General features: G+C 39.0%; 2 protein-coding genes across 4 annotated transcripts in view; one reads left to right on the forward strand and one right to left on the reverse strand.

Moving 5' to 3' along the window:
* The window catches only part of Cpr50Cb (Cuticular protein 50Cb), a 37,903-nt gene extending 23,910 nt beyond the window's left edge, over nucleotides 1–13,993 (forward strand). For both annotated transcript variants that reach the window (XM_028310616.1, XM_028310617.1), the window contains exons 3-6: nucleotides 4,417–4,554; nucleotides 7,206–7,412; nucleotides 12,972–13,190; nucleotides 13,844–13,993. In XM_028310616.1, coding sequence (XP_028166417.1) covers nucleotides 4,417–4,554; nucleotides 7,206–7,412; nucleotides 12,972–13,190; nucleotides 13,844–13,963 — 684 coding nt within the window. In that variant the 3' untranslated portion in view covers nucleotides 13,964–13,993. The remainder of the gene's footprint in view (nucleotides 1–4,416; nucleotides 4,555–7,205; nucleotides 7,413–12,971; nucleotides 13,191–13,843) is intronic.
* LOC114357133 (gastrula zinc finger protein XlCGF57.1-like) overlaps nucleotides 1–19,532 on the reverse strand; it is a 66,091-nt gene that overhangs the window by 46,287 nt on the left and 272 nt on the right. The window contains exon 2 of one of the 2 annotated variants that reach the window (XM_028310615.1): nucleotides 19,205–19,330. In XM_028310615.1, coding sequence (XP_028166416.1) covers nucleotides 19,205–19,330 — 126 coding nt within the window. Of the gene's footprint in view, nucleotides 1–18,253; nucleotides 19,331–19,532 lie in introns of those variants that run through there. The other variant, XM_028310613.1, reaches the window with a different exon arrangement.

Raw genomic sequence — 19,532 nt, forward strand, 5'->3', positions numbered from 1 at the left:
ACTGATATTATTAAGAGAAAAGATTTGATTGTTTGTTTTTATTGAAAAAGCTTTGAAACTACTGAACCGATTTGAAAAATTCTTCGCTCACGAGTTAATGCAATGTCGCATCACCGCGCCGTCCCACGTCAAATTCAAATTTCAAATTCAAATTCTTTATTGCTCCAATGTTGGTATATAAAAGTCAACTTTAATAACGTCTTATTCTCTCATAATATAATACAAAATAACGTTCCTTCATTTAAAATTGCATATAATTTGGGTACCTAAATAAATAAATTATTCAGTGGTAGTACATTAATATTTGAGTCAAATTGACTGAATTTGACAGTAAAATGGCCGGTCATTTATCAAAAAAATCAAAATCAAAAATATTTATTCAGTTTAGACCACAAGTGGCACTTATGAACGTCAATAGAAAATAATTTATGGTTTTTGACCATCGTGACCGGCCAGATTCAGTCAATTTACATCTCTCACGAGCATGACTGAAATGACGTAAAATTACAATTAAACATACGTTTATTTCTGTCCTTACTAAACTAGAATCAATATACGGTACGGCTAATTGCTCTCCGAACATACCCCCTAATTGGAATGTTCGCATCGTTAAATAGGACGAAGTCATGCGCGCGAGTCGATCTGCACGACATACTTTATTATGCAACGAATAAGTGTGCAGTGTGCTTTTGTAACTTTTTTACTTTAGATATTGCGAGGGAATATAGAGATTTATAGCTCCTGAAAAACAGTTTGCACTATTTTAGGAGCACGAAGTCACACGATGCTTGCATAAGTGAAGCAGCAAATTTAACGCACAGCGTTGAATAGAGCTCTGTGATTTGTTCGTGTGTCACCCTGTGCGTCCACGCGCACGGTGAGACCTCATAGTAATGTTTGTGAATACGGGCGTCAATAGAGATATTTCTTCTTGTCGTGTCGACAACAAACCTACACAGCGTCAGCCCAAAACTCCGCCACAAGAGTGGCGTTGACAGTACCCTTCATTTGTTGTCAGTACCCTTCATTTAAATCTTCCTGCGTGCAGTTGTTTGGGCACGCAGGGCACGATATTTCTGATTTCTGTATTAAAAGAATTTCCTAAATTCCAACTACATTCTAAAAGAAACCTTCAGCTTATTAAGTCCCATTTAGAATTCCGTTACTAGCAAGACTCGTAGCAACACCTATCACTTAACTTTTTATTGCGTTTGGCAATCCCGAACACAAATCCGACACTTGAGCAACGTTCTGTGGCGCTAAACTGTATTTAACCGTAGTTAAACTGACAGTGTTCGCGTGATATTTATTATTCTTTTGTTTTGTTTTCTTGTTCGGCGTGCGACAGGCTAGAACAAAACGAGGGGCAATCTTTGCATACAATGCACTTATGCGATATATTGGACGGTCAGCATAATACTTAGGAAATGTCTTAATGCTGCTTCGTTGTAGGTGGGTCATTATTACATAATTAGATTAAACACAGAGCAAATGTACATTCATATTCCTACATCATTCGTGTGATATCACGCACATTACCTATAATATTATAGTTCCTCTTTTCTACTCTAAGTTTTTAAATATAGGTATTAATATCGTTTAGGTAGAAGCATACTGGATCGGTGGCGCTATCTGCCGGCGTGAACTCGGAATAAAACACTGGCATAGTTTCATAAATGCAAATTTTAAGAAACTTAAACCCGCTTTAAGGCCATTTGCTTGAACGATTTCAATTAATCAACTCGTAGTTTTGTCCTTTTTGGCGGAGTGAAATCTCACTTTAGAAAAGTCTCAGTTGCCACCACTAATAAAAAGTTGCGGGGTGAGTTTCTTTCGCCACTTCTTCTCAGCACCAGCCCATATGTTATCCCGAAGTGGTGGTAGGACGAGCTATATTTGGGACGTGTGGTCACTGATGAGGTCGTGATCCTCATCAGTGAGGGGCCAAGGAAGAAGAAGAAGAATAAGTTCCCTGGAAAGGGGTACTGAATAATTTATTTGAAAAACCTTCTCCAAAAATTGGACACTTTTTAAACTTTTTTAACGAAGTGCCTTTATTTTGGTGTCGCTACATGCGCGCGCGCTTGCGCCACGTCAACAATCGCTCGATAGTGCAAGGCCGGCAGTCGCGCTCAGGATCAATGCTTGCTGCATTGCATTTTGCTGCTTATTTCAAGGACCTGTAGGTTTGGTTGCCGAGCTGACCAAGGACGACTTCAGTGGCAAGTTGACCAGTACTTCTAGTGACAAGACTGATTTAAATAGTTTATTAATCATTAACGCATCGGCTGTGACCTATAGTATAAGAGCTAGAGCCTTTCGACTTTCAGGTTCAATTTTCAGAGGTCCTGAAGGTGCCCCCATACTCTTTATTTTATGTAGGTACTAGCTTTTGCCCACGGCTTCACCCGCGTGAAATTTATTTTGTCACATATCGATAATACTTTTTTTAAGTCTGGTAATTTATTACCAGATAATTAACAATAATACTGTAAGTTTCAACAAAATCCGTTCAGTATTTTTTGCGTGAAAGAGTAACAAACATCCACACAAAACTTTCGCATTTATAATATTAGTAGGATATTAGGATCTAAGTAACTGTTCACAGCAAATCCGATTTAGCCATGACCGTTCCATCACGCACACAGGCTATCATACTATTATGTAGTATCGTGTATGCTGACAGCTATCACCTTTTTCTGGGGGACCTCCAAATTGAGAGGATCTACAACTCTCTACCACTTGGTTGGTACAGTCTACTTCCATTAGGTATCTTTCCTGGTGCAGAAACTATTTGAATACTAGCTGGATTTACCATGAGATATTTCAAGTAGCTATGCAAATATACAAGGTCAAACAAAGCTTCTCGGCTTTCAGTACCAACTCAATGTCACACTGTGCCCTTACTTGTAGTTGTCTGATAAATATGTATGTTACACGATGTGGCACTTTAGGGTGTTACACCTCATGTCAACAAGCGATTTGACCCGAATTTGTCACATTGTTTAAAAAGTTGTCAGACAAAAACAAAAAACAACAAAGCCACCTAATGTAAAGAATCTATGACCCAATAATGGTTCATCTCTGGAAAATTACAAAACTTAATAAGTCAGAAACAATGGTTTTCGAAATGGCACGCGTGGTTGGACAGACAGCTTTTACATTGTCGGTTTTTTTAAGATTCCTTACGAGAATTCTTGCACGAAAAGAAAACATTTGGTAACCTGCAGAAATCAGAATACACAACATTGTAATGGAAAACATTTTGGACCAAAAACCAACCTTTACAAACTGAAACAAATTAGCGTTCTTTGTAACCGCAAAACTTTACTATTTGATGCGGTTTCTAAGTCCAACGCAATTTACAATTATAGTGTAATTTTTATGTGGGGAACAGAAACGGGGTGTCAACACGACAAGTTTTGTTATTAATCAACTTTGGAAAGATGGGATACGTCAGTCAAAGGACGTCACTTATATAAATTCTTCCCGAATGTACGCGAACGTCTAACTAGGCGATGGTTAGAAATCGACCATTGCTCGTCGCAGTTCCTCACGGGACATGGCAACTTTAAACATAAACTTCACGAATTCAAACTAGTTCCGTCTCCTTTTTGCGAGTGTTCCACTGATGATGTCAGTCATGAGCAGTCTGCCCATCATATCTTGAGGGAGTGTGATCTTTGGAAACATGAACGTGATATAATGCTTAATTCAATACAACATACATCTGTTTCCGCAATTTATTACACCGATCTTGTCGCGACAAGGAAAAATTTCCGTGCTTTTAAGCGATTTTGTGAAAAATATTATTGGCAGGGGTGCATAATCTTTTTCTTAAAGGTTTTAAGCCTTTGTTTGTCACATGTCATCCGTTTTGCAATGGAGGGAAGTCGAACCTTAATTTCGAACTCCTCCTATGTTCTTCTGATTAATTTCGTTGCGGGTCCAATGACAGTTTAACTTTCCCCCGGGACAAACTTGACCTTCATTGGTTGGGTTTTTGTGGCGGTCAAGCTGTAGATCCTGGCTACACAGGAGTTGCAGTGGTGGGAACGAGAGGTGGGAATAGTCCCTTAATCAACTTTGGAGTAGCTCTAACTAAGGCTGAGTTGCACCATGTTACTTTTACTTTGACAAACGTCAAAAATGTGCCAAACTCCATACAAAAGCATCGGTTATTGCTATTTATTGTATCGGTTAAAATAAGGTGGTGCAACTCACCCTAAGTTCAGGCTGTAAGTTCTGGCTACACAAAAGTTGCAACAGTATGAACGAGAGATGGGAATTGGGAATATTCCCATCCTATACCTATCAGAAAACAATGATAAGGACGTAACAAATATCTCTTCTCTCTTTCTTATCCAGCTCGCCTCAATTTCCATTCATCTAACAACAACTTATGTATCTTTCCAGATGTGGCTCTCATCACTGGTCGCGTGCACGCTGGTTGCCATGGCAACGGCAGCAGGAGAGGAGTACCTACCCCCCAACAAAGGGTACAACTATCCCACTCCCGTCATACCCTTCCCGACTGACGTGAACGGGAATAAGGTAAGTTTTTAATACAAGCTCTACATTTATCCGAATTTATGTCCACGAAGACTGATAAAAAAAATGTGACAGACCAGGGAAATTCAAGCAGCCGTTTTAATAAAAAATACATAATAAGGATTAAAAGCACATAAAATTTTTACAATTATTCCAAAATAAATGGAATTTGGATTGAAAACGCACCAATAACGGCTGTATTCCTGTATAACTGGTTTCAATACCCAAATCAGTAAAAAACCAGTTCAGATACTGAAGTTGAAGTTTCCGAAAAATTATAAAAATAAAGGTATTTTTTCCCAAATTCGCAATACTCTTATAAACACTGTGCCACAAAGTCAACAATACTATTCTCATAACAATTAGGTATTGTGCTTTGTGCATTCCAAAGCTCTTGAAGTTCTTCCACGGAATTGGCCCAGTGATTATCAACTTAACACCTACGCGAAGCTTAATTGTCTCTACCCACAACACAGACCAGACACAGTAAGCTCCATTATGAATCAATAGAATAGAATTGACTATCGCCAATAGCCTAAAGGTGTCGCTGTCGGAATACCAATAAGAAATCCGAAGAACGCTGTTTCGACTCCCGCCGATTGATAGACTATTGTAGTAAACCCACTTCTGACACAAGCATTGTATTTAGCTTAACTGAAGGGGTTACTCGTAAATTATTATTTTTTGCATTTCAATCCTAGCAATTTAAAAAAAGCAGTTGGCACACACAATATTGTAAAGAAAACAATCCATAGACAAATTAGTCTCATGAAAAAGTTGTTCCAAGGCGTTGATTTTCAGAAAAAAGAGCTATTAAAAATATGATTTTCAAAAATATTAACGACGTTGATTTCCAAAATAAAGAGCTAAATAAAGAATATGAATTTGAACACAATTTCTTACAAGATGATAATTTGAGGCAATAAATCATTACAATATTAATAGATAAGACGCAGAAAAATCTCACTGCATTCATCTCCGTTGTGATCTCAAACAATAGAATCATCCAACCTTGCACACGCAGTTATAATAATAAAATAAACTATTGAAACGTCAGAAATAATTTCGACAATAACTATTTGTATGCACTGTGAATTCTTTGACCGTGGATCGATATACTTGTATCGTTGTATGATATCATTCAACTGAGTGCATTGTTAAAAATACACACAGTCTTTATTGCTTGAATTAAAGATTTGGTCTGGTCGTAGTTTGAACAATTAAGAATTTATTTAATATTCAGAAAACAATTCATAATTCGTAGTGGTTTTAGTTTAGTTCTAGACATTGCGACATGGTTGGAAGTGCATTGGATGGGTGAACAATCTGTCCATTTAGTGCATGCATTTATCACTTGCATCACACATAAATCGATTCATACCTATCATCAAATTACTCTAAAATTTTACGACGAAAGTTTTTACATATCTGTACAAAATTCTAAAGTAACAACGAAAGGCAACCCATGAAAGAGGTACCTAGTTCGAGGATTTTAAGACTATGAATTTGAGGAGTGGCCAACGTTGGTCCTAGACTGAGAAAGTGGCGGGATCTTTGGGGAGATTTGCAGCATAAAAATGAGAATTACTGGGATCAAGACTTGGTATATTACGATTTAAATACCTAGTGTCCGAACTGCATCGTGGTCACAACTGGTACAGATGACAGCAGCACAAGACAGGTGCAAACTTGCCCCTATTGCAGCGACATAAGAAACCTCATTATTATCTATGCTGCTGCAGCTGTCTGTAAATACAGGACTCATCGGACCTCTACCTACTTGTCGCACTACTGCAAACTCTTGGAATTCCTGTATTGCCAGGATCTACAGTTTTCCCGCCAATCAAACAGCACCAGTGAAGATTTAGCTGTCCCGGGGAAAGCTGACTTAGCTGACTAGCCTGGAACAGCTAAATGTTTTAGCGATCCGTAAGCGAAGCGATAGATTCGCCTAAATCTACCTTCACATTGGTCAACGCGGTCAGATCTTTCAAGACCCACCTTATCCTTGAATCCGAGACATCAATAGTGTCTCGGCGCCAAAGTTATTTCCTTTACACAGTATTTAACTGCACAGTTAACCGTTTATTGGGTACGGAATGAACTTTTCGACTAGCTATGTGACCTAGCGGCAGAATGCCTGAATAAAGGTTACGGTTTGATTCTAGCTCCGAACAGCTCAGAATGTTTGTGAGACGGATTTATTTGGATGATATTTTTATATTATTGTCTTTACATTTAAAGTTGCAACTAAGTTTGTTACGATGGAATGGACTCTAAAATGTAGATATTTCTGTCATATAAAACCAATTTACATAGCTTCTGCCTGCGGCTTCGACCGATATTCGGACTGTCACAAAAAAATTAGAAGTGGATTTTTGCTAGAGCACTGCTAAATTAAATATTTGGGGACACTTCGCTATTAAGGATACTAAGCTCTTTGGAATAACATCCATAATATTATCCGCATTTTTTTAATGAATTCGTTAGAAAAGCCCGCTGATACAGCTCAGGTGTATATTGTTATACAATGACAAGACAAGACGATTAATAAAATTCGAGTTCTGAGAATAACAGTATCTAGACTGTGCTCATAAAGTCAGATAAAGGCCATCTAAAACCCAATGTTGTAAGACCTCTCTCTATTTCCACAGCAACCCACCCCAGGGCCGTTCAGGCCGGCCACGCCGACCCAAGGCACGTACAGGCCTCAGCAGCCGCCGCAGAGACCGCAGCAGCCGCCGCAGAGGCCGCAGCAGCCGCCGCAGAGACCGCAGCAGCCTCCGCAGAGACCCCAGCAGCCACAGAGGCCTAACACCTATGTACCGCCACCACCGACTCCCACTGGACCTTCCCATGACGTGAGTTTATAGAATCTTTGAACAATATAGGGTATGGCAGGTAATCAACAACCCATCAAAAACAATACTTGTCAAAAAAACCAAGTCTCGCAACTCAGTTGTTCTACGGTAAAAAGTTGTGAGATCCATGTAATACCAAGTCCAGGCCAGGAAATCTTTAACGTTTTACATAAATATATTGACTTGGCCATCGCACTAAATAATTTAATTTACACGTGTTTTCATGCGATGGCCAAGTCAATATATTTATGTAAAACGTTAAAGATTTCCTGGCCTGGACTTGGTATTACATGGATCTCACAACTTTTTACCGTAGAACAACTGAGTTGCGAGACTTGGTTTTTTTGACAAGTATTGTTTTTGATGGGATCTCATTTCTTTTTGTATTTTGTAGACAGCAGTTATGTATCTAGAAAACTGGACCGAAATTGAAAAATTTTACTCGACTTGGCGGTTGCACTACCGTGCCCCCAAATATTTTAGTTTTTCCTTGATTCATACACCAAACACTACTTATATTCCAAATTTGAAGCTTCTAGGTCTGCTAGAAGTGCCTTAGAATTTTGATGATCGGTGAGTCAGTCAGTGAGTCAGTGAGTGACAAAATTAAGTAACTTTGACCCGTTATAATTCTTAAACTACTGGTTCAAATTGAATGAAATTTTAAATATACCGTGTCTTTACAATGCCTGCATAGCTAATGAAAATTCAGCCTTCTAGTTTTATCCACAACGAAGTTACAGGCGGTCGAAAATGGCCTGAATTGCTTCGAGAAAAGGATGGTACGGCCGTGCCGCTTTTTTGCTCGACTTGGTGGGGGCACTGCCGTGCCCCCAGATTTTAAGTTGGAACTCAGATCTCTATCACATTACGGATACGGTGTGATCTAATCGGGCAAATGACACATCAGTCGGGCTAAAACGCATGCAATGATAAAATGTTATGGACGATTTTAAATGACAAATGTATGGGCATCCAGGCAGTGCCGGGTTAACCCTAAAGCAAATAAGCAATTACTTAGACTTTAGAGCACCATGTGTTGGGGGCACCAAAACGAGAACCATAAGAAAATTTGCTAGCACAAACTATTCCGCCAATTTAAACCCCGTAAAAGTCACATTTACGCCCGTATTCACAAACGATGCTTGCTTAAGTGAAGTAGCAAATAGAACGCACAGTGTTGAATAGAGCTCTGTGATTGGTTCGTGTGTCACCCTGTGCGTCCACGCGCACTGTGAGACCTCATAGTAATGTTTGTGAATACGGGCGTGTAATAAGTACCTACTTTAATCCAGCACTGATCCTAGGACACGGCTTTATTGTTGTCATGTTTAGTGACAAAAAAGTCTAGCAGTTGGTGTTATCAATTTATTTACAAAACATCTACGCATCATCGATGTAGTGGTCGGGGTCGGTTGCTTTTGGAGGCGTAATGTATTTTTGGGAAGAATCTTGATCGTGAACATCTGCTTCATTGTCTGATAACGTTTCTGCAAAAAAACAGATTTTTAGGAAATGCATACGAAACTGTACGCTAAATGTGGAGGACTAAGGGCCTTGCCACACTAGCGGATTGCAAGCGGAGCGGCATGCAGCGCGGCGGGCACGTCGCGGTCGCCAAAATGCACACGCGGCATGCCTCCCCGCTCCGCCCAGAAAACGCTTGCAATCCGCCGATGTGGCAAGGTTAGTGAGCTGCCACACTGGCGGATTACAAGCGTTTTCAAAACGGAACGGCGAAGATGTCTTGGATGCGCGGCGAAGATGCCCCGTTCCGCGGCGGAAAGTCACGGTTGCGCGGCGAACACGAGGCGAAAACTCTAGGTGGAAACGTTGCGCATCCGCGACGTGTTCGCTGCATCGCTCCGCTTTGAACGCGTATAATCCGCCAGTGTGGCAAGGCCCTTAGGAGTCGTTCTCACAGCAATCCAGTTTAGTGGGATCCAGTAATGCAGAAGTTGTTTAGAGACTACAAACTATGCAAACACTATGAAAATTTGAGTCAGAGCTAAGTTACTTTAGCCATGCGAACTAAGCTAATCTAACTTAGCTTAGCTATTTGGCTGCCAACAGCTTAAGTAAGGTAATCTTAGGCCCAGAACACACGGTGAAACGCAATTGCAACGAAACTGCAACTTCTAGTTACTTTTGAGTTGCATCTAAGTTTCTGCCATAGATTCCGTTGAGAGACCACACATGGCGCGACCATTTCAAACCGGTTTCAAACCGTGTGTTCTGGGCCTTACAGAAATAGTGTCGCTTCTCTCGACCAAAAAATGGTGGGGCGCGTCTTCGTGGATGAAACGATCTATACTTAAATTGTTTAAATATGTTTTTAAACCAACCTTCATTACCATTTGCATTTTCCAGTGGCTGGAAATCGCTGTGAACTATGTGGTTTTCTAAAAAAAGGATTTAAAAACCAGCATTACAAAAATCTCGAGTGTAAACATGAAAAGAGAATAAAAATAATTTCGTATTCAAACTATTAAACTTACCATCGCTATCTAAAATGATATAATGTATATTAAAATTTGGAAATTACCTAATAAAAGCAATTAACTTCATTGTAACCTCCATTAGTAAACATAAAACTGAACTAGAAAATTAGTGAAAACTACTTACCAGGAACAAACGACGGGTCAACTAAAAACACGAAAATAGAAAAGAATATAAAATAGGGCGATAAAAAAACTTGGAAAAAGTAATTAATTATGAAATTTTGGCGTAAAGTTCGGACCGCCTTTGCGCGGCGCAGCACGGCACACCACGACACAAAGCGTCAAATTATTCATTTAGTCATTTTGATGGAGTACTTATGGTCGCTCTCGCTGCGCGTCGCAGCACAGTTGCTTACGAGAGAATATTTTTTCCGCGTAGCGCCGCGCAAATGCGGTCCAACCTTTATACTTACAAGTTATAGGCTGATCCGTGGTACATCTCGTTTTCTGTAAGGGAAGCTTTTCTGGCTTGTGCAATTTCACTCGAACTAAGAAAAATATAAATAAAAACATTGTTAATTAAACAAATTTTAAAAATAGAATAATAATTCAAACAGGAAAAAGAATATAAAACAAAAAAAAACAAATGTTAAAAAAGAAATGTTTATGTTCCCTGTAATAAATTCCTATTTTCCTCTTTCGTCGCGCATCACGCCTGAACGGCTGAACTGAACCGATTTCTCTAATGTTATTTTTGTGGTCTTTACTATAATTGCCAGGTTTTTATGTAGGAAAAATAAGAAAGTTGCGCAGAAAACAAAAAGAATTGACTAAACTTAACTTTTCTTAAGACAGAACGTTTGTAGGGTCATTTATTTAAAGAAAGAAGTTGGTACTTACCATTTTCAACACCTTAAAAACAACACAAACGCACTAAACATTTATTTACTGTATATAATTTATAAATTATCTTTTAAAAAACTTTAAACTTACTGGACAGCCGCTCTCCATATTCTACAGATTTGTAATTAGTACGATTTAATAAACCTGAAACTTGTCTTTCATTAAATTAAATTAAAAACGAAAAAACTTGCCTATATCCATTTGTTTTATTAGTTCTAAATTAATGAAAAAAACTTGATTAATATGTAATTCACTTTATAAAATCTGAAAAAAATTAAAGTATACTAACTATGCTTTTCAAGAGATTTGCTATACGCGTTGCAAATCAAGGGTAGGAATAAATACTGTAAAACATAATTACAAAAAGGTTAGGTAACAATAAGTTTAAAGCAAGGTTTAGACTAGCAATAAAATTTGCAGAAGTTGAATTCCGCAAGATGTCACCACTGTGTAAATCTTGCAATAGTTGACCACAGCTATTTATACAGTGGTAAACAGCTTGCGGAAGTCAACTTCTGCAAGTTTTATTGCTAGTCTAAACCTCGCATAAGACTAAAGATTGTTATGTGGTGGCTATCAATTGATCACCTGGATTTGATCACCCAGGTGATTAGAGTGAACTCAAGGCGAAATTTTAGTGTCCTCTGATCACCCATGGATAAGATCACCTAGGTGATCAAAGTGGACTTCTTATTTATAGGTGATTAAAGGACACCAAATATGTCATTTGGAGTCTACTTTGATCACCTGGGTGATCAAATCCAGGTGATAAAAGTGGAATAGAGTAGACCTATAAATTTTGTGTCTAGGTGCAATTGGGGTAAGGTTTTTGACCGGCAGTGGGACAGTGATAGATTTGGTAACCAAAAATATTTACCCAAATATAAATCCGTGAATGGCTCATAGTGACGCACTCCAAGAACTCTGCCTTTACATGTTTATAACGTACAATAAAACATTTACGATTTTCGGTATCGATATTGTAATAAACGAAATATTAAATCACAGCAACTAGAAATGGAATCGCAACATCCAGTAGATATGTACGAGTAGGTAACTTTCCTTCGTCTAATTTTCCACATTTTATTTCCTTCTCTCCCTGAATGATAGTGACAACCCATAAGATTAAGTACCTACCTATTAATCACCTTAGAAGGTCTTGTAGTTGCAAAAATTGCATGTCAATAACATCTAGGAGTTCCACTCCATATTGCAACTCCTTATAAAAGATGTAGCAAACCGCTTGGAGACCCTTTGCTCTTCACCAATCTGTAAGCCTTACAAAAAAGCAGCGAACCCTTAGGCCTCAGCTTCGAGTTTAGCGGGCAGCGGGGCGGGAGCGGCGGCGGCGCGGGAGGCGGGGCGGGCAACACAGACCCGTTCTCGAAACAAGCGGGCAGCTCGCGCGGCGCTTTAGCGGCGAAGTGTTGTGTTCGGGGTTGTGTTGTCGAGATATTTGTTTTTATTCGCAAACGAAATGTTTGAACAACAGCGACAATTTTATTTCGATTCAAATTTATTCCTAACGCTCGATTTATTGTGGACAAAAGAAGGAGTGCGCTGCCCGCTCCCGCGCCGCTGTTTTCGAGAACCAGTTTATTTAATTTTACGCATAAGATCCTGCCGCTCCCGCGCCGCCGCTGCTCCCGCCCCGCTGCCCGCTAAACTCGAGGCTGAGGCCTTAGGCCTAGTTCAGACACGTGTGATATCCGCGCGGTTTCTGGGTGACTCTAATTGGTGAGGCACTGATGCAGTAACCATGCGGTTACAGTTTGATGCAAATGTACGGGAATCGCACCACATTTTCTCACCAATGCAACTTTTTTACAACCAGGATCTACAGCTTGGCTTCCAATGAAACCCAATCAGTAGAAGGTTTAGTAGTCCCGGAGGATAGCTAACTATCCAGGAACCCGCAACGAATTTAATCAGAAGAATAAAGGAGTTAACAATACTCCTGTGTAGCCAGGATCTTCAGCTCGAGCAGTTCAGAATACTAGTAAACATACGAGAACTGCCAAGCAACCACGCGATTATCGCAGTTTACGAACCAGCGGGGTTACTCCGAAAAACGTAGTCAAAGTTTCGGATGTTGCCATCCCTCTCACGCAAAGCGAGATACTGGCATGACCGACGGTGACAGATAGACCTGAAAAAACGCAAACCGCGTTTCAGAGTAGCCCTGCAAGCCTTAGTGACATTTCTCTTATTCCAGCACGACCACAGCCACGACCACCACGACGAGCACCACCACCACGAGCCCGGCATGCCCTTCGACTTCGCCTACACTGTCAACGAGGATGGAAACGACTACAGCCATAACGCCATCTCCGACGGTGACGTCACGAGGGGAGAATACCGCGTGGCCCTGCCCGATGGCCGCACGCAAGTCGTCAAATATACTGCTGATTGGAAGAACGGATTCAATGCTGAGGTAAGCTTTTCTTCTAAAAGATTCTAAACCAGTCAAAGTCCTTACGTGACTTTTGAAGAGCGACTGCAGTCTTAACGCCATCTCTGATGGTGACGTCACGAGGGGAGAATACCGTGTGGCCCTACCTGATGGACACACGCAAGTCGTCAAGTATACTGCTGACTGAAAGAACGGGTTCAATGCTGTGCTGAGGTAAGCTCATTTGCATTCTAGAAGATTCCAACTTTATTAAAGTCTTTGCGTGACTTTTGCAGAGCGCTGATCAACATTGACCACCAATGCAGCCTAAACATGGAGCCTCCTAGATTAGCTATAGTTGTTAGCCTTCTGATTTGATCAATAGTAAAAAGTCTGAGAAGTAGCGGCTAGTTTTAGTTTGGTTAGAATATTGTAGCAATTAGAACTTCGACAGGCAATAATTAATGTTGTTTCCTCATTAACCAGATAGTTTTGACTGTTCCCACTCCTAGCCAGACAAGCATGTTGGAAGCATGCTCGTAGTCTATAAAGTTTGTGAGGTTTTAGGGGGTAATCTCTGGATCTACTGACCGGTTTTGAAAATTCTTCTTTGTCATTAACTAGGTATAATATAACCCGAAAAATGAGCTTTTTGTGACAAAACGATATTCAAGGAAAAACCTTTTCAATTCCAGGTGAGCTACGAAGGTGAGGCCAGATACCCTGACCAGCAGCCGGGCTACGGCAGCGGACCTTCAGCCAGTCCTGGCCAGGCTTACGTTCCCCCCAGCCAAGGTGGCGGATACCAGTATTAAGAGAGAACTTGAAGGCGTAACTGGAGAACCTAGTTTGGAGCATTTGATGGAATGGTTCATTTTGGCAACAATCACAAATCATATGAGTTAGACATCACTATCACTACATATTATAAAACAAAGTCGCTTACCTGTCTGTCGCTATGTATGCTTAGATCTTCAAAACTACGCAACGGATTTTAATGCGGTTTTTTATAGACAGAGTGATTCTAGAGGAATATTTTTAAGTATTATAAGTACATTGTATCTATGCGAAGCAAGGCGGGTCGCTAGTAGGACTATAAAGGGGTCATATTGTATACAACAAGGATATGACTCTATTCTGAAAAGATATGCATGGCTTTGCTATGACATTATCGAGAATTTGAGTTTCGTTATCAAAAACTTTCTTCAGAAACGAAATATTAAATTGATTATAAAGGTATCGATTCAGTATTACTAGGTAGCGTATCTACTTCTTTTCCTTAATAATTATAATCGATAAGACCAAGAGCAGGTTCTCCAGTTATGCCGAAATAATATAAGAATCGTACTTAGAACTAAGAGAATGCAGGCACTTAGAAGGTGGGATCTACGTGGATCGGAGCGGAGCTCAATGCGGAGCTATGTATCGGTTTATATGCGCATTTTGTTTGCTCCGCACTTTGTGTACTAAATAGCTAAGGATGAGTTTTTATTAATGCGAATGCTGAGCGGAATTTCCATACATTCGACATTCTAAGCGGCACGAGTGGCGTGCAAAATATATGAAACTAGCTTTCCGCCCGCGGCTTCGCCCGCGTGGAATTTTGTCTGTCACAGAAACACTTTATCGCGCGCGTCCCTGTTTCAAAAACCGGGATAAAAACTATCCTATGTTCTTTCCCGGGATTCAAACTATCTCTATGCCAAATTTCATCAAAATCGGTTGCGAGGTTTAAGCGGGAAAGCGTAACAGACAGACAGACAGACAGACAGACAGACAGACAGACAGAGTTACTTTCGCATTTATAATATTAGTTGGGATTGAAGCACTGCTTCTCTCCAACTAGCTCCGCATTTATAGAAACGTCTCTTCTAGTGCCTAATTTACTCTTTATCTTGAGTATAAAAACCCAACGTTATCTGATGTCCAGTGATTTTGAAACTGCCCCTTTAAAATAAAATCTTTTTTAAGACCTTGTCTATGACAAGTTAGGTATTTGAAGAATCTCATTTTTATTTAATTAATAGTTCTCATAATACAGTGGGTCCTAATTTATATTATATCAGTAATACTACTGTATTTATAAATTAGGAAGTACTGTATGATTGTCAAATTAATTAGGAATTACTAGAAGCGAAATGAGATTGTGTTATGTATGTAATTACAATGTAATGATTAAAAATTAAACACTGTAATGTCTGTATAATATATTTTATATTTCGATTGTATAAGTGTAGTCAAAAATATAATTTTGATGACATTTTTTAACCAATTTATAGTTACCAGAATATTAGTTACCATTATAAAGTATGTAAGTACTTAATAAGTATAATATACATAGACATAGTTATGTAATAATAAAGTAAGTACTACTTATGTGCCTAGCACATATCTACAGTCTAAACCAAGTTTCACAAGCTTATATCTGGATAATATACAATATAATATTATATTCTACAAACTACATAACTCTACACTACAAAACAGTATTCTAAATTATTTTAAAACAACAATGTAATATTTTTTTAGTTCACATTTTCATAGTGTGTAAGATTTTCTACAATTGGTCCCTTTATTCAATAATTTATATAATAATTCTAAGTTTGTACATTATACATATAAATGTAAACACTTAAATAAATAATGTATTAAATACGAATATAATAAAACGCGTCATTCGTTGTTATGTGCCGAAAACTGCAGTGACATGTGATTTAAGTGATATAAGTATGACAAATAAATTGTAATGTGTTTTTTAACTCAAAATATAATACTCAATGTTGCACTGCCTTTTGTATATTATATTATACAATTTATACATGAAGCTATGAGGTGTTCAATTCAAAAGTTGTTATTAGAAAATGTCCTTTTGTACCTTATTTTTTATAAAATAAAATTAAGCCACAATATAACTTTTGTTTTTTTATTTTTTTAAGACTACAAACAGTGAAATTATTTTTTCCTTGGGGAAGGCCTATGTTCAACAGTGGATGATCTATGGCTGAAATGATGATGATGATGATGACTAAAACAGGAACTTGAATACCATTTGATTAAAATTTACAAGTCTTAAACTTTAAAGTTTTATGACAGGAACCATTATTATTAGAGATGAAACGGATTGTTGTTTGGCCGGATACCGGATATCCGGCCAGCTGGTAGGCCGGATAGCCGGATATCCAGCGGCCGGATAGTTGGCTCATCGTCTCGTTGCATGTCGTGACGAGTTTAGCGCCGCACTGGTGTTTCGAACGTGATTAGTACCTCTAGTACGAAAAACTTTCGAGTTCGTTTCGTTTGCGTATTCAAAGTGTCATCGAAAAATTTTGTATGAAAAATTAAACAGCGCCCCCTATATTATAGCCGCCCTAGGGGGCGAAATTTTTCGATGACACTTTGAATACGCAAACGAAACGAACTCGAAAGTTTTTCCTACTANCTCGGCCGTTCGTTTCAGCCGAAAGACGTCCACTGCTGGACAACGGCCTCCCCCAAGGATTTCCACAAAGACCGGTCCTGTGCCGCTCACATACAGGCACCTGACGCGACCTTCACCAGATCATCGGCCCACCTAGTGCGAGGCTTGCCCAAGCTGCGTCTTCCAGCTCATGGTCGCCACTCAAGAACTTACCTGCCCCAGCGGCCATCAGACAACTTATAGTGTCTCCAACCTTCAGAGGAGTGGGTACAGCACGGCAATTGACATGATTTTTCTCTAGTCCATTAAAGACCCATTTGTTGAGAGGCTCTATTGAGGCAATCGAGGATTGAGCTTAGATCCTCCACGTTCTCAGCCATGACTACGATATCGTCCTCGAATCAAAGATGGGTGATGTACTCGCTGATGATATTTATGCCCAATCCGCTCCAGTCCAGAAGCTTGAAAACATCTTCCAGAGTGGTAGTGAACAGTTTTAGAAATATGACATCTCCCTGTCTGACCCCTCGCTGCAACTGAAGACCTGATCCTGGAGACGGACTGACATTGTGGCCTATTCGTACAAGCCCTTCAACGATTATAAATATCTATAATAATTTTGGCACCGTTGGAGAGACTGTAGCTTGAAGAGAGAAGTCTTTCTCATAGACCACAAATGCCAGACAAAGTTGCTGATTATTCTCCTCAGTTTTCTGCCATAGATAAGTATGTGGTCTATCATACTAAAGCCTTATCGGATTATTCGGGATTTGTTCGGGAGGTTAGATGTCGCGTGAAACCATTCATGATGACTCTCAAAAACGGAATCAGAAGTGAGATGGGTATAAAATAAATTCTTCAACAAGGTTTTGTTGCCTTTTTTGAAGAAGAGTATCACCACACTTCTGTGCCATGCCGTAGGCGTTTTCCCCTCAAGGATGACGGAATCGAATAGCTTCTAAAGAGCCCTTAGTACCGGCGTTCCGCCTGATTTCAGAAGCTCAGCCGTGATTCCATCATCGCCCGGTGCCTTTTTGTTTTTCAGCTGTTTGAGAGTCATTCTAATCTCGTACAGACACGTCCGGGATATCTTCGGTATAGTGTCGGGTCAATCTAGCTCTTGGGTCTTCGGCTAGATTTGTCATTTGGACAGGTTTTCAACTTCTTCCAATAACGTAAGAGTCAGCCACTGCGTTCATAACATGTTAACACCTAGGCAGCACTCTGACAATCCTTAGTATGTACGCAGTATAATTGTAATTACTGCATTAATATTAAGTACAAGTCATCTGTTTTTCCTATGGAAACATAATATCAGTGTGTGTTTAAGTGGAATTACTGCACATATACTATGTGCAAGGTGAACTTAACAATTGTAGAAACATAATAAGAATGATGTAATTGGCACATACTGCACTATTACTGTGTAGCAAATTAAGTAAGCGCGAGTATTCACGTAATATTAAGTTATTATGTGCTCTTACTGCTAACATAGTATGTGAAGAAACCTACAATCTGCTCTTTACTGCGTTTATGATAATATGTATCTTCCGTTCTAAGATAGATAGAAAAAAACGGGTCTTTGATTCTTATAGATCGCGATGTCAGGATTCTGAATATTCAAAACAATCATAAATGCAGTAAGTGGTACTTACTGCGTTTATAAATTGTGCGGCAGCATTGCCCATCAATTGGGTTATAAAAGCATTTATATCACAGATCCTGATGGATTAGGAACTAAAACTGTACCATCAAAATAATGTTCAATTACATTATTAGTGTCAATTAACTGTATCTCACTACTTCCAGTATGACCATGAATCTTCTTCATGTGTGTGTTCAGTTCTTTCCGTAAACTAAATTTTTTATCGCACAGAAAACAACTGATAGTTTTCTCCATATGCTTCCTCTTAAAATGATCGGATCGTCGTCCTGAAGTCACAAACCGTTCATTGCAAATCTCACACTCAAATGGTTTCTCCCCTGAATGCAATCTAAGGTGTTCGATTAACGTTTTCTTGGTGACAAAGTGGTCTCCACACTGCTCACAAGTGAGGCTTTTTATTTTATCATGTATCAGAGCATGTTCTGTCAGATTACTCTTCCTATAAAAAGCTTTATCGCATATCTCACAAATGAACGGTCTTACTTGTAAGTGTACTTTATTTACGTGAGCTTCTAAACTATTTTTGTTGAGGCTGCGGTATGAGCACAAGTTGCAAAAATAATAATAACACTTCCGAGAAGGTTTAACTTTGGTTGTATGATTTTTTAAATGTATTTGGTAATGTGAGTGAGATTTCAGGGTTTTTGAGCAAAACGGACAAGTCTTCACTCTATGGCAGTTTAAATGATTTTTCAAAGTACTAGGTTTTTTACAGTCTTTGCCACAAAATTCGCAAACAGCTGCTTGGTCTATATTCTTATGAGCTAGAGTCTTATGATTAAAAAGTAACTCTTTAGAATTGAATTTCATATCACATTTACTACAATTCTCAGTATTTGTTATACATATTTCATTTTCAGTCCACTTTGTGTCATTTACAACGTTTTCCTGATCGTCTTTACTAATTATGGGCATTTTTAAGTACATTTGTATCTTATCTACCTCTATTGAGCTAAGATTAATTCTACTTACCTCGTCAGTAAGGGCACCGGTGATCGAAGAAAGAGTTTTTCGTAGGATATTGTGTCCTCGAAGCTTCGTGTACGTTGTTATGAGGATGTTGGAGCAGTCTTCACAGGCTTGAGAACTTATAATATCCTGAAAAGACAATTATTTTTTTATTGTTTTTTATAATGTAACTTATAAAAACTATAATTAGAATGAGGTACCTACATAGAGCAGTTACCGTAACTAAATCAAAGTGATCAAATAATACGATTCTGAGAATGGTAAACTCGGTGACATAACCTTAACCTTAGAGAGAAACTAAGTTTAAAACAAAACGAAAACTGTATCTGAA

The sequence above is a fragment of the Ostrinia furnacalis genome, unplaced genomic scaffold (assembly GCF_004193835.3).
Source record: "Ostrinia furnacalis isolate ACB-3 unplaced genomic scaffold, ASM419383v2 OfSCF3049, whole genome shotgun sequence".
Lineage (NCBI taxonomy): Eukaryota > Metazoa > Arthropoda > Insecta > Lepidoptera > Crambidae > Ostrinia > Ostrinia furnacalis.